This window comes from Centrocercus urophasianus, unplaced genomic scaffold (genome assembly GCF_019232065.1).
Source record: "Centrocercus urophasianus isolate 14NV4802_14NV808 unplaced genomic scaffold, USGS_Curo_1.0 seq_25, whole genome shotgun sequence".
NCBI classification, from domain to species: Eukaryota; Metazoa; Chordata; class Aves; order Galliformes; family Phasianidae; genus Centrocercus; species Centrocercus urophasianus.
The window spans coordinates 6,354,409-6,370,075 of record NW_024884811.1 but is presented as its reverse complement, the minus strand read 5'-3'; the positions used below and the strand labels follow the sequence as shown (position 1 = coordinate 6,370,075).

General features: G+C 36.5%; 1 protein-coding gene across 2 annotated transcripts in view; it reads left to right on the top strand.

Moving 5' to 3' along the window:
- NLN (neurolysin) overlaps nucleotides 1–15,667 on the top strand; it is a 37,480-nt gene that overhangs the window by 8,436 nt on the left and 13,377 nt on the right. For both annotated transcript variants that reach the window (XM_042825769.1, XM_042825770.1), the window contains exons 2-6: nucleotides 4,605–4,861; nucleotides 6,971–7,119; nucleotides 12,358–12,465; nucleotides 13,678–13,780; nucleotides 14,735–14,895. In XM_042825769.1, the coding sequence (XP_042681703.1) occupies nucleotides 4,605–4,861; nucleotides 6,971–7,119; nucleotides 12,358–12,465; nucleotides 13,678–13,780; nucleotides 14,735–14,895 (778 nt within the window). The remainder of the gene's footprint in view (nucleotides 1–4,604; nucleotides 4,862–6,970; nucleotides 7,120–12,357; nucleotides 12,466–13,677; nucleotides 13,781–14,734; nucleotides 14,896–15,667) is intronic.

Sequence of the window (15,667 nt, the reverse complement as noted above, 5' to 3'; positions counted from 1 at the left end):
GGTATGGTGCAGTCATCATACTGGAGGGAAGGGATTCCATTCGGAGTGACCTGGATGTGCTTGAAAGGGACCATGCAAAACTCATGGCATTCAGCAAGGCCAGGTGCAGTCCTGCACTTGGGTCAGTGCAATCCAAAGCACAGACATAGACTGTGGGAAGAATGGCTTGAGTGTAAGTCTATCAAGAAGGACTTCTGGGTGTTGGTTGATGAAGAACTGAGCATGGGACATTAGTGTGTACTTGCAGCCTGGAAAGCCAGATGTACTCTGGTCAGCATCAAGGGGAGTGGCCAGCAGTGCAAGGGAGGGGATTGTCCCCCTCTGTTCTGCCCTCGTGAGACCCACCCACAGTAATGTGTCCAGACTTGGGGCCCCTGGCATAGAAAAGATGAGGAGCTGTTGGAGTGGGTCCAGAGAAGGGCCACAAAAGTGATCAGAAGGCTGGAGCAGCTCTCTTCAAAGGCAGCTCTGTGAACTGGGCTTATACAGCATGGAGAACAGAAGGCTCTGGGGAGACCTCACTGTGTTCTTCCTGCACTTAAGGGGCCTTACGTGAAAAGTGAGAGGGACTCTGTCAGGGGCTGTTTTTTGTAGGGCAAGGCGTACAAGTTCTAAATTTAGACTCTCTTTGTTTGCATTAGATATAAGGAAAAAGTTATTTACTATGGTGGTGAGTTATTGGAAAATGTTGCCCTGCCCCTGGAAGTGTTCAGAGCCACACTGAGTGAGGCTTTGGGCAACTTGTCGCTGCCTACAGCAAGGGGAGTTGGAACTAGGTGATATTAAAGATGTCTTCCAACCAAAGCCATTTTATAATTCATTTTTTTCACCTGTATGTTATCTTGTCTCTTTTTGAAGTATGATCCTGTTGGTAGTTACACTGTCATCACAGATGGAGTCATGTACAGGGCAGAAATAAGTGGCAGAGGATGGAGTGGGAAGGAAGAGGAATATCTTAATGCTGAATGTGGGCCTTATCCATAACCCATGCTTGTTCAGATATGTCAACAGTTCCACATTGCACTGCAGACAATTAAATGTAATGTCTGAAAGACTGAACTGGTCAGTTCACGCACTGGTAATAGTGTATCCATGGCCACATAGGATAATTGCAGTATACGCCTAATCTTCTTTACAGACCTACATTTGTTTATTCTTCTGCCTAATTTAAACTGAATCATTTTCTTATTGCATAGTTTGGGTAATGGCTGGCTCCTCTATAATGCTGCTGCCATTTACCAAAACCAACCCTTTTATGTAATAACTGCAGCATGTTGCTTCACTTACTTTTTGAAGAAGTAGTGCTTGCTGCTTCTTCTGGTTCCTACTATTATTAATATGATTTATTTAATTTCTTTTCCAGTTTGTGTCTCAGAAGTTAAGGTTTCTCTCAGTGGCACAATTTACAGTCACATTTTCTAATAACATGACAAATAAAGCTACAGAGCGTCTTTGAAACATAATTATTTTAGCAGTGTTCTCCTTTCTTGTTCTCCTCTTTATATTCTGTTTAGTCTTTAATTTTACATTGCTATGATTTCTGTGCTTCTCTCTTGAACAAATAAGACATTCTCAACTTTATCGTGTGATATTTGAAGGTTGGGCATGTGGTTATAATTTCAAGTAAACAACAAATATGAAGTACTAATCCACTTAAAGAAATAGCTGGAATAAAATTTCACCTGTGCACATACTGAAGTTGCATGTGGCTTTTCTTTATTCTGATGTGAATCACATTGGCCCAAAGTACGACTGGCAGCAAAGTATGTGTTTTAAAATGTCAGTTTGAGTTGTGTTCAGTGGTTGCATATAGAGATTGTTTTTACTTGAAATGTTATTATATCGTTTCTGAAAGCCCACAGTAGTTTAGTGAAAGACTTGTGAGTCCTTCTGAGTTTTCTCTGGCTTTGTTCTACATGAATGCCTGCTTCATTGCATCAGAGGGGGCAAAGTATCAGCATTGCAAAAGAAAGCCTGTTTTTTGTGTTTACTTGTCTCTAGTGGGTGTAGGCAATCACTTGATGGAATTTATGCCAATCATTTATAAAGCTATTGATTTTTATGTGTTCCACCATGCAATTAGCCAATCTACAAAGAACATCAGGTGGTCTGATCTTTTTTTGCGTGCTTAAAAGAAGTGCTTAGCAGCAATTAGGGGTTCTTTATTAATTAAACTTGTCCAGCTTTATTAATTAATCTTGTTTGACAGGCTGAAATTAAATGTTGCTATGACTATTTAATCACTGTTTCTGGGACTGTGTTGTTGGACAGTAGCAGAGCTGTGTTTTCTCCATGTGAAAACAATGAATTACAGAAGACTGTATGTTCCCCTTAAAAATAATATCAGCCTTATATCCTTCACCTTAGCATAGCCATCAACTTTTATTTTTTTCAGGTTGTTGTTTTCTTTTGATTCTGCTTCATTTCTGTTTTGACTTTAATTTGGCACATTCCATATTCCTTCTGACAACCTTTGGAGGGTGAAAAGGGCAAGTTCAGAAACTGCTTTGAGGAGGTTGCATCCATGAGGCTGTGTCAGAGCTGCAGTGTGATAAAGACTGACATAGCGCAGTCCGGTGGGAAGCAGACTTAATGAAGTGCTGTTCTGTAATAGATTTTTAGATTCAGGGTAGAATTCAGTAGTTCTGGATTCTCGGAAACTATTTCATTTGGAGAATGCTAACACATGTTCTTTTGTTTTCATGAAAGTAGCTTCATTTATTAGAAACTTCTAGATGAGATTCCAAGTTGCAGTAGTCCAGCGGAGAAGCTGGTGACACGTTAATGTCAGATCTGAATTTGTACTGGAGAGAGAGCAAAGATGGAAGGAATGCTTTTTATTCAGGCTTTGTTTTCAGAGTTTGGTAGTTGATATTATAGAGGGTTATATTTCTGTATGCCAGTAGAAGTTGAAAGGAAGCATCTTGTCTACACTGGTATGGGAGGATTTGAAGAAATGATAATAACAAGGGGAAAAAAAATCTCAGCATAAAATGTAGATTAGGGATGTTGCCTTTCATTTAGGTCCTGTATAAATAACTTTGACTAGGCCATACCTAGAAAATTCCTCTTTTAGGCCAGTGAGACCTTTTATTTGGAATCTTTCCTTCGAACAGAAGCTCTGCATGTGGTTCTTCTTGGGTTGCTAGCACTTTGCTGATCTGCTTCGCTTTTCCTTCAGGCCACAATTGCTTGTTCTTTTATGTAAGCTCTCTGCAGTATTATGCCAAGACCTTTCTAAGTACACAGCCAGACTTGTTTTGCTATAACATTAGTGTAGGCGATTGACTGATACTAACAGAAAAAGGTTTTTCATAATAAACGGTGTAAAAACAAAACAAAACAAAACATCCTTTCCAGTAATGAGCAATCTGTGTTTTCCTATATTTCTTTAGTTTTGTTTGAAAGTCAAAAGTTGTCATTATTACCATAGCAATATATTATTTTGGCTTTCAAATTATGTGAATGAAATTGGAAGGCAGATAATAAGCTTCTGCCATTCAGAGCTGTTCTTACTAACTCAGAGATCTGGTCCCTGTTACTTTTCTGAAGGTGTGGATTGGTCTCTTAAGATACTAAAATCTGTGGCATTCTACTTCATGAGTGCAAGCTGTTTTTTAATTACTATCAATTCGTCATGTTTTTCAGCAAATAATTTATATGTAACTGAGATATTACTGTGATATGTTTTGGGACTGCGGGTTTTTGCTAACCAAGTTTCAGTCAGCTGCCCAAGCCTGGCTACTTCTTTATACAGCAAAGCCGATGTTAATTTTTTGAGTCCAAGGAGATGGGAATGTGGAAACCAGTATATCCAAAGCCATAACTTTTATTTGGATTCATTGATTTAAGATATATCTTTTTAGTATTATCATAAGAATTATTGAAAAGTCAGCCAGTAATTGCACTGCACAGCTATGATCAGTTACATATGTGAATAGTTCTACTAACTAATGCTGAATTATATTTGATGTATACAAATCAGGATTGATAGTATGTAAATTGCAGTCAGCTTGCATCCTCTTCTGGCATTAGACTGAAGCAACTTATATCGGAACTACAAAAATTAGGAGCAAATTTTCAACAAAGTAACAACTAGAAGTTTTCTTCCTATGGCTGTTTACATGGCAGACATGTAAACAAATATGAAATAGTTACAGTGAACACAAGCAGACATGGGTGGCTTTTTATCTTATTGTATGCATATTTGTAGTTCTCATCCGTCATAATTTGCAAATCACTGCAGAAAAATGTAAATACTGTCTGTAAAGTTTCAGTAACTGAAATTCTGTTTTTCTAAGAAGACTAAATAGTAACAGTGTATTTTTTTCAATATCAAAGTTTTTGCCTCTGTCTCATATTTGGCACTGTATGGAAAAGGGTGTAGACAAACCTCTGACTTACCTAAAATTAATTTTAAATAATAAAATAACAGCTGTGAATGCTCCTGATGGACAAGTAACACATGATTTTAAGTAGGACCCTGTTCTTACTGGTATAAAAATACTCTGTGGTTGTTAAAGGTCTCCTGCCTGTTTAATATTTACTATAAACTTTCTCACAAACTGGAGTCTTTACGCAAAGATCTTTTTTCCTTCTTTCAGGTCCATTGGGCCTCGGCTTTTTTTGGGAATGACATTAGGAGCAGAAATCACTAACCAGCTCAAGGCTTCTTCGTACATAGCATCAGGCCGAAACCTTTTGAGATGGGACCTGTCACCAGAGCAAATTAGAACAAGAACAGAAGAACTAATCAGGAAGACAAAACGTGTATATGATGTTGTTGGGAAGCTTAATATTGAAGAAGTGACACATGAAAATACCGTACGGGCTTTGGCAGATATAGAAGTGGAATATGCAGGTTAGTGTACGCTTTCTGTGATATTTTTTTTTTCAGTAGTGCATTTTCAAGCCTGATAAGCAGTGCCTATCTCAGTTGCTGTAGAATTTGACTGAGATGAGCAACTCAAAAGTAACAATGGAAAGACTAATAAACTCCTAGTGGAGAAAAGGTAGTGGAAGAGAATGGAGGAATTTTGTGAATGCTTTTTCAATAAAAAAAACCTACACACTTTTACATTATGTCCTATGAGGACTTGAAGCAGTGCAGTAGAGGTATTGGTCTTGTGATCATGTCTAGACTATCCTGAACAAATTACCAAGACCTTCCCATATACGGATGCAGTGTATGGTCAAACACAAGTCACTCAGATAACTTCTTAATAATCCTCAGAGGAGGTGGAACAATAAAAATATGGCTTTGTTTTGGAAAACCTATAATACAGTGGTTGCATGTTTGTAATAGCCTGTGTAATAAGATATCAAATTCTCTTAAATTCTCTAAAAAAAACCTGCAGTTGAAAGAGAAGTGCTGAAAACAGGCACTCCAGCATGGAGATCAATCTTCATCTTCCAGAAAGGAACAGCCTGTAGCACAAATGATTGTGTTATAACATTAGCCTATTGCTTTCACATTACTTTAACTTCACAGTTCGGTTACATCCAGTGAATTGACTGGAATTGATGCTGGCAGATAGACTGACTAATCTTCATCCAAACAGAGTCCGGACAGATTCAGTTTTAATTGTATAAATGTGTTTGGTATATTCTAAGTCATTCTGTCTATGCATAAACCTCTGTGCTTTAAATCAAATTAGAAGGCAAGTCTGTTTTACTGAGAAAATAGTGGCCATAAGCCTCTAAGCAGAGCCACTGAAAGTCACGTGTTGTCTGAGATGTACTTTCTTCTTTACATTGCCATTGCTGAATTGAGTCATATCTAACCTTTCAAGGCCATTTATTAAAGCTGTATGTGAAATTACCAGGACTTACTTCTGAAATAGCTCGTGGCATATGATATATTAACACAGCATGATTTTGGCTAGGATCTTGGATTTTTAGTCCCGTTTATCCCTTTCTCGGATGCATGAAAAATATTCCCCCAGTAACTGGAGTTCATGAACTGAGGAGATGCACATTACAACTGGCCTTACATTATCCTTAGAAGATGCCAGAATTAAATTTGTTGTTTTGAACCACAGTGGTCTGAGAACAGGAGAGGAGAAAACAGAGTTTTCAATGGTTTTTAAGAGGAACCGTATGACCGTTTGTGCATTCTGAAGGTTTCTGAAGTACTGAGAGTAATCTCCGTGCTTTATAGACAACTTCAGAGTAAATAAAATTTACTCTATTTTATGGAGTTTTTACAACACCATGTTAAGATATCATTAATCTAAAACATCATTTTTGAGAGAGGAGAATGAAAGCATAATTGACTTTTGAGAGAGGAGAATGAAATTATAATTGACTTAAGTTAATTCAGCTAGTCAAAACAATTCATTTCTATTTAGCACTTCCATTCCTTAGAAAGATAAAGTATTATTTAGTAAGTAAGGTTTTACTTAATCTCAAAAGAATATTCTAAAAATATCAGTAGCTTACAATCTCTAGAAGTTCAGAATATACATCTTTTTGTTACTGGATTGTTTTTCTAAAACATGTAGATGAAGATAGTGATTTGACACTCTTCTCTTGTACCAATTTAAAAACAACTTCAGGACAGATGGGCATGTTTGAAAGGTTTGGAGTACTTCGCTTTAAAAACTAGTATGGAAGCCTCTGCCTGCTATGAAACATTGTCAGTCTTTACTTGCAAATGTTATATCCTCCAAAAATCATGTATCCTATTTATACAACCGTCAGTTGACTTCACAGAAGTACAAAGGTGGTAATTAGTCTTAGGTAATGGATTATTTTTGTAAACTGTTTATTTGTTATAATGTTATGCAATTCTATCCCATGACTCATTCAATTTTGTGTTAACTCATGTCCTTCAAGCCTAATTTAAGCATCTGGTTGCTTTGGATACTTGTTTCTTTTATCTTCTATAAATATCAGAAGAGGGAGGGAAGGTTTCTTTGTCCATGATATTTCTAGCCTTCTAAGTGTTCGCTGCCTTTTATTTAAACAGTGGAAAGAAGCATGTTGGATTTTCCCCAGCATGTCTCACCTGACAAGGAGGTACGCTTAGCAAGTACAGAAGCTGACAAAAAGCTTTCCAATTTTGATGTGGAGATGAGCATGAGAGAAGATGTGTTTCAGAAGATTGTTTATTTGCAGGTAAATTACAATAAAGAAGTGTATATGCACAGTGCTTTTCAAGATCCCTGTCACTCCTTAAATGAACCTTGTATTCTTCATCCGCACTGTTTACTTTGTGGGTCATATTTTATTGAAACAGGAAGAACATTTCTGTTTATTCAAAACTATCTAGTAACATTTAATATTAATATCCAGACGTAATTTAGAGGTAATGCAGGGAAGCCATCAAATGTGAACCAAAAGAGACATATACATTTGTCCATGGTCCAAGTGAATCTTTCCTTTCAGCCCTGCTAATTTAAAAATTGTCAGTGATGCTAATAATATGTAGGTTGCTCCAAAAGTAATACCTGCTATTTATTTCTTATTACAACCTGTTACAACAGGTATGAAGCACACAGTAGCAGTATTTGACAGAGCAAATTTTCAGCTACAAAACACTCTTCTTCAGTATACTCACCACCATGAGTTATGCATTTTCACCGGTGATGAGCAAGAGCCTTCATACTGTGCTCGTAAAAATCTGTACCAGTGGAGGTAACTCACTGTCACCACTGCTGAAGTGCACCACCCACTGCCACACTGCGCTCACATCCACTGTTTGGTCTCCATAAGTGTTCACTAGGTGTCAGTGAATGTCAGTGGATGCCAATTTTTCTGCATGGAGAAGTTCAGTGACACAGCTTTGCTTCATCTGCACTTCCTTGATGAAATGCATCTCTGCTGCCATCTGTCACATGACAACAAAATGTAACATGATATTGGTGGGAAGATTCAACTTCTGTTACCACAGCACCAACACCTACCTCTGACATGATGACTAACAGAATAAAACAGGAGGCATTACTTTTGGTGCAGGTCTCGTACATTGGAGCCCTGTTTCTTATGCAATTGTCTGTACTTTTTGCAGTGTTGAAATGTATGTATGAGTATTAGCAGCACCATAGTAAAGTACATTTCAGTAGCACTGTTTTCTGTATTTTCAAGGCATATGTTCTAGTGTTTACTTCTAACTAGATATTGTTATATACATGTTTGTGTAGGTGTTTAAGAGGATCATTTTGAGTATATTCTGGTATGTTTTGACAGACAGTGCCTTATGTTGAGGTGTCAGTTATTGGAATAAGTTGCTATTAATTAAATGCTTGATATATTTTATTTTGCTGCAATTTTCTCACTCCTGTGTATGGTATACACAGATAGATCTAGGGCTAACCTACCACACTTGTGTATTCATCTGTTATTAGTTTACAGGTATTTCTGTTAGTAGCTAGTGAAACTGATTGCTATTATTAACTCTTCATTACTTTCAGTTCAACTTCTTCATAACATCGTTTTCATGTAATGCTTGCTTTGTTTTCCTTTCAGCAATATTTGACTTATATAATAGTTACAATTTCTGTTTAGATCTCCCATTAGTGTTTTTTAGATTGCACTTGGCATAACTGCAGCATGCAAGAATCTTTAGCGTTCAGTTAGCGCTGTAGGGTAGTGACCTGCACTAAGATCTCAGCGTGTGTCAACTTCATAGCAACCACGAAAGTAGTAGTAATACCTTTTTTCTTCAGAGCAGTTGTGAAATTGTCAACAGTGGCAGACTGATAGTTGATTATTTCCAAATAACAGTACAAAGTTCTTCTTAATTTCTACTAATGCTTTATCCTGTTGGAATCTCTTAGTTAAGAAGTCAAGTTCCAGGTCAAAAAGAGATTTTGACACACAGGAATGTTTTCCTGCAATCTTTTCATCAGCTTAAAGAAGCTAGCAAAATACCTTGGCTAAATCAGGCTTTTCATCACTCTTGTGTTCTGTTATAGTTCCGATATAATAATTCATATTGGAATTTTTATGATCCTATTCAGGGGACAGTTTAAATGCAGTGAAGAAAGTGAGGCCCCATGCTCTTGCATGTTATTTATAATATAGTTGCTCCACTAAAAGATGAATAAATATGCCACACTCAATTGACTTTTGACTAATGACTAAACTTTCATTGGTTCAGCTTTGTTTAGGAACTGTTGATGGTGGAAGATCTGTAAAGTTTTTGTATTTAACTTAAAAAATGAAAATAATGTAGCCTTTTTCTTTTCTGCATACATAAGGGGAAACATTCTTCATAGGTTTATGTTGTCAAATATGCCCTGGAACTCACTCTTTAGAAAACTTTTATTTTGGCATTTGAAACCTGCAATAAAAGTGAATTTGGTGGGGAAGCTATCATGTAAAATTTTCTTATTCCCAACATCTGCACATGTTGGCTAGCACAGGCATGCTTAAGAATGTTGCCAGTCTTCTCCACCCACACATATTCAGGAATCTCAGCTTGTTGTAAACAGCTGCTGCAGTTTTTGTTCACAATATTCTAAGTTATTCTATTTCTTATTCTGCTTATTTCTCATAGAATGAAGTAGCATGGTTGTTCAAAACTTTGAGATGGTGTACAAAATTAACAACAATCACCACTTAAAAACTTCTGGGAAATTCAAAAATTTCATGTGTGTAGTATACTCAAAATTAGCACTTCTGTTACGAAGGCTGTTCGGTGAACTGCACAGAGCATCCTGACCAGACAGAACTACAGAGATGACTGCAGAGAACACTTGGCTCCTTGTTGCTCACGATGGCTTGTCCTTCAAGACCTGACAGGTCTTTCTGAATGTGTACTGTCCTTGACTTAAGCACATCTATGATACAGATAGACTACTCAAAGGCTACAGTAAATACTGGAAGCTGTTTAATATTGGTATCTTGAAAGTGTATGGAGAGGTATGTAGTCACCAAGAGAAGAATGTAGAACACTCCTTTAGTTTTCACTCCCTTTTTCCCCCAGTTATCTTCCTCGTGTTTAGCTTTATGTAGTAGGCACCAATATCCTCTGGCTTTAGGGACATTAAACTAGTATTTGCGAGTTCTCTCTTTCTTCCTTAAATCTCTGCTGTGTTCAGGCCCAAGAGATTTTCAGTAGTGTGGCAGTTCCATTTTTGATATATGCATGATATTGAGGCTGGGAAATCCTTCACAAGGCCTTATTAACCAAAACTTTTCAGAATCCTCTGTCCTTAACTGCTATAGGAGTTCATTTTTACAGAGAGTAGCCTGCTCCACTTTTTTTTCATCATTGTTTCTGAGCCTTCAGCACAGTTAGCACAATATAAACATTAATGAACTGACAGCCATATCCTGGGCTGCATCAAAAGGAGCATGGTCAGCAGGGCAAGGAAGGTGATCCTGCCTCTCTGTCTGCCCTGGTGAGGCCTCACATAGGGTATTGTGTCTAGATGTGGAGTCCTCAGTACATGAAAGACAAGGACATGCTAGAGCACATCCACAGGAGGGCCACAGAAATGATCCAAGAGGTGGAACCTCTCCTACAAGGATAGTCTGAGAAAGCTGAGGCTGTTCAGCCTGGAAAAAAGAAGGCTTCAGGGAGAAGTGATGGCAGTCTTTCAGTATCTAAATGGAAACTGCAGAAAGGGAGGATATAGGCTTCTTGTAATAGGACAAGGTGAAATGGTTTCAATCTAAATAAGTATAGATTTCTGTTGGATTTGCAGTGAGATTGGTAACACACTGGAACAGGTTGCCCACAGCTGTAGGGGAAACCATGTCCCTGGAGACATTATATAATGTACAATTGCATTAATATTTAGTGGTTCTGTTATAATGCTTCTGTGACTTGTGATTCTTCGCAGTGTAAAGGGAAAGCTTAACCATTCTAATCTTTTACATGATTCTACAACCAATTTACACTACTTTTTAGGTCTGTACCGTGTGTAGCAGAAGGAGATATTGCTTATGTGCTGTCATGTAAATTATTTTAAAATAGCAGTTGGCAAAATATCTGTTTCAGGGTTGCCAGTATTATTCATTTTCTCCTGGAATGCAATTGGGTTCTTACCTCTTATTTTTTATCATTAAAGAGTTAATTTGAACTGATGATTGTTAGTTGACACTTGTACACAGTTGTATAACTCTTTCATAAAATTTGCATGTTTCAATGTTCTTATTTTTTTAGATATGCTAGCTATGAATTAATTGTATGTAGGTAAGCTGGTTAGGTTGTTGTTAAGACAAGTCATAACTAATCCCAACACCTTCCAATTTTAGAGGTGAACTTAAATAGAATATGTCCTTTTTACCAAGTGCTGTAGCTTGCATCTTGTTATAATGTTCTTTTTTAGCTACTGGAAGATAAAATTATAATGTAAAATGCTATTTTATAGCAGTATTTACAACTTAGGATAAAATCACAATTTTCTGAATTAAGTAGTTTAGCTTTGATCAGTTGGAAGGAAGACCCTCATGATGTTGGTCCATGTTCTGTTACAGCTAGTGTCTTGTCTCTTAATATTGCGTGCTTTAGAAAATGATCATTCACGAATCTCTGTAGCTGTATAACCAGACACAGAAGTACCTTTTTATTTGTTGCTGTGGATTGCTTTGACCAAAAGCAGAAAGATCTATAAGCTTCACTTTTATACTATTTGAAGACCTTCAGTGAATGCTAGAAGCACTTACTTTTTAAGATTTTTTTTAATCAGTAATATTATTTTTAATCCCTTCAATTTTTAAACTATGATATTACCTTATAGCACTGATTTCTGCTAGTTAATAATATACAGAAAAGCTATATCTACGTAAGGAGCTTTAGTATACTGCAATCATAACTAAAAGGGTTAGCTTTTGTGACAGCATATAAATGTGCTACTTAGGAAAAGTGTATGCAGAATGTGTCTCTGTTCCTGCTTCTGATTGAGGTATTCAGTAAAAGAAGATTTCATGCTACATCAATATGAGAATAATGTTATAAAGAATAACTTTTTGGAAAATCCTTCATACTATAATTCATGATATTGCATTGTTTCTATGATGCCTATAAGAAAGATGGGAGGGAATCTTTTTCAGGGAGTGTAGCAGTGCAACAAGGACTGATGGCTTTAAGCTGAAAGAGGGTAGAATTAGATTAGATATTAGGAAGAAACTTTTTTACTCAGAGGAATGTATGGCACTGGCACAGCTGCCCAGAGAAGCTGTGGTGCCCCATTCCTGGAGGTGCTCAAGGCCAGGTTGGATGGGGCCTTGGGCAGCCTGAGCTGGTAGGAGGGCAACCCTGCCAGGAAAGGGTTGAGACTGGATGATCTTTAAGGTCACTCCCAACCTGAGCGATTCTGTGATTCTGTTCAGACCCTTGTAAATTCTTAGTGTGTGTGTGTGTCACTGTATTGTAAATTAAATTATGCTGTACTGTCATTTCAGCAAACCTGCAATCTTGAAAATGTAAAGCCTGAAACAAAGCGGTACCTAGACAAATCAGTTCAAGTGGGAAAAAGGAATGGACTCCATCTTCCTAAAGAAGTACAACATGTAAATATGGTTCTTAGTTTATAAATCAAAGAGAAACTTGTTGAAGAGATTGTATCATTCTTGTGTATTAAGTGTTTGTGCCTATGGTCTTGCTTAATTACTGCTCTAATCTTAACTGTTCTTAGTTCTGTGTCCATCTTTTAAATTCTAATTATCATTAGTTTTTAAAATTAATTTGTTGGATTCCTTACTCAGTAGATAGAGGTAGTATGCTTGACTTTTTTTTGTTTTGGTCCAAATTAGATTCATAACCAATGGCTTCTCAAAAATATTGTGAGCCCAAGCTTCAGAAGCACATATGTAGTAACTATTATGAAGACATAGATATTTTAATTTCAGATATTAACCATCATTGTAAAATGACTCCAAGATTTTAGTTCCAGGTGACTTCAAAGGAGCTTTGAGAATCTTGAACCCATTAGAGAAGAAATTAAGCCTGTAAAAGCACTTTTCAATTCTGAAAGTCACAGAAGTAAACTTGTTAGTGTTTGAGAGACTGACATAACTTTCTTTAAATTCTGAACTGAAGTTGTGTAACCATCAAGATTTACTCTTCTCAAATAGATTTCTGTCTTTTCTGAAAAAATCATTCTTTGTGCACGTACTTAAGTTAGTGACAATGTTGTTTCATGTGTATCTGCATTACCAAACGGCCACCAATCCTAACGGGGTTTTTAAATACTTTGTAAGTAGATAATAGTTGAGCTATATTTAAGTAAAATTTCCACTAGTTTTATTCTATGCCAAATTGCGTGTTTGTTTGGTATTTTCATTACTTGTGATTACAGTGTTCATGTGAACTTGCCAGTAAGGGGCAGTCATGCTATAAAATACATTAGAACATATTTCAGATAGGTGTACATGAGGATTTTAAAGTGAATTTGGAATGCTTTTATCTTGTGTGGGTATTCTCTTTTCTGCCTGTACTCTGGTTCAAAAAATGTTTTTTAATTTTCTGAAATTGTTAGAGCACTAGGCTGAGCCTTGGGCTCATTGGCAACTAGATTACTCGAGACAAAAGAAGGGTAAAAATGAGCTCAGGGACAGGGGAGACGTGATACTTCCTGCAATATGTTACTCAGCCAATAGTAGTATTCATTGTAGGCTAGCAGAGAACCTAACTGGAAAAAAATTAAATACTGTTAATGTGGAAGATAGTAATTGTCAGTTGATTTTTTTTTCTCCACTAATTTTAGTTTATACCCAATATAGGAAATAATGAAAATGAAGAAACAATTAAGTGAGCTGTGTATAGACTTCAACAAAAACCTGAATGAAGAAAATACGTTTCTTGTATTTTCCAAAGAAGAACTTGGTGAGTACTATACTTGCCTTTTTCCTTTTCTTCGCCTTCCAGTATTGCAGGTAGTCTTTTATTGGCCCACTGAATGATGGTTAGATAATATGAAATTCCAGCTGTATTCCATTCTTAGTTCTTCTCCAATTAGAGTTTAGAATTACAACTTGCAGATGTTTAAAATGTCTTTGTAGACCTGTGCTTACTGAATTGTACACCTTGCATAAAGTTAGCATATCTGCCCTACCTTTTTATTTCTGTAACATTACTCATCTTTGCTTCTTTTCTCAGTTCTCCAATATCAGGCAATCCAGCTGTGTTACATTCTTTACAACTATCTAAATTTTCTGTCATGCGAGATATTTAAGCCACTGAAATCATTTAAATTGATCTAGAAGTCATACAATCATACAAGGCTTGGGTTGGAAAGGACTTTAAGGCTCATCCCATTCCAACTGCTGTGAGAAGGGTTGCCACTCACCACATCAGGCTGCCCAGAGTCCTATCCGTCTTGGCATTGAATGCCTTCAGGGATGGGGCATCCACACTTTCTATGAACAACCTGTTCCAGTGTGTCATCACCCTCTGAGTAAAGAATTTCCTACTTATACCTAACCTAAATGTATTTCACATAACAGAAGACTTGGAGATGCATTTCTGGAGAGCATAACGTAAAAAATAAATTAAGATACTTTCTTACATCATGATTTGTTTTCATCTGGTATCTTTACATTTTTTCTCTTTTGCTCGCTACTAAAGCGTTTCAAAATTTATTTTATTTGGCTTATTAGGAAATAATAGCATTAATGGTATTAAGCAGACAGAAGAACTGTATTTCTGTTTAAACTCCTGATGTCAAATTAGGTAGCAGCAAATGCAATAATGTAACAAAAAAAAAAAGAAAAAAAGAAAAAAAAAAGGAGGTGAGTAGATAATTCTGGGAAATATTCTTTATTGAATTGTGTTCTGTAGAAGGCCTGCCTGATGACTTTATAAAGAGTTTAGAGAAGACTGAGGAGGACAAATATAAAATAACGTTAAAATATCCTCACTATTTTCCTGTTATGAAGAAGTGCTGCATTTCAGAAACAAGGAGAAAAATGGAATCTGCCTTTAACACAAGATGCAAAGAGGTACATTGTTTATTGCCTTTTTTTACAAGGTAACAACAGGATTGAAATAGGGACATTCAGATGTTAGATTTGAGCTCTGTATATTGTTTAATACTGTGAAATTAAAGTCTGTTAGTATGATCTTCAGCAATTCCTTGCTTCACATGTATGTACATGTATACATCTTAAGATGTCAGTGGGTGCCGTTCATATATGTGGCATTTTGAGAAAACGATGACTTTCTCTACAGAGTTCTGTAGTATCTTGCACTTACTTCACAGATGGCACAGTCAGAATATGGCTTCTCTAGACCTTCACGTTCTTCAGGATGGCAGGATGGCAGTGATTATTTCAGTGTTCTAGTTATGCAATGTAATCACATGTGAAATTAATACACTGCTTCTTGAGGAGGTATTTAATGATGTGTTAAAAAACCACTAATTTATTTTTAAAGATTCATTTAATTAAATATATATCTGGAAATTTAATTTGTTGAAAGAAGAGATAATTTCACAAACAATTTATTTTATACTGATGAGAGCAGCACACCTAAGTAGGTACAAAAATAATTAAAAGGCTAGAAAAGAGAGAAGTGTCTTTCAGCCGGCAATTGTACCAACCACTCGTTAGAGAACAGTGTTAGACTTGTGCTTTTGTACTTGAAGTGCTGTGAAATGTGAAGATCAGAAATTGAAATGACACCAACAGCTGTAATTCAGAACACTTAAAGGAGTATGCTGTTGTAACTAGGGGAGGCAACTTCAAACTTGGTACATTATACATACCTTGATTT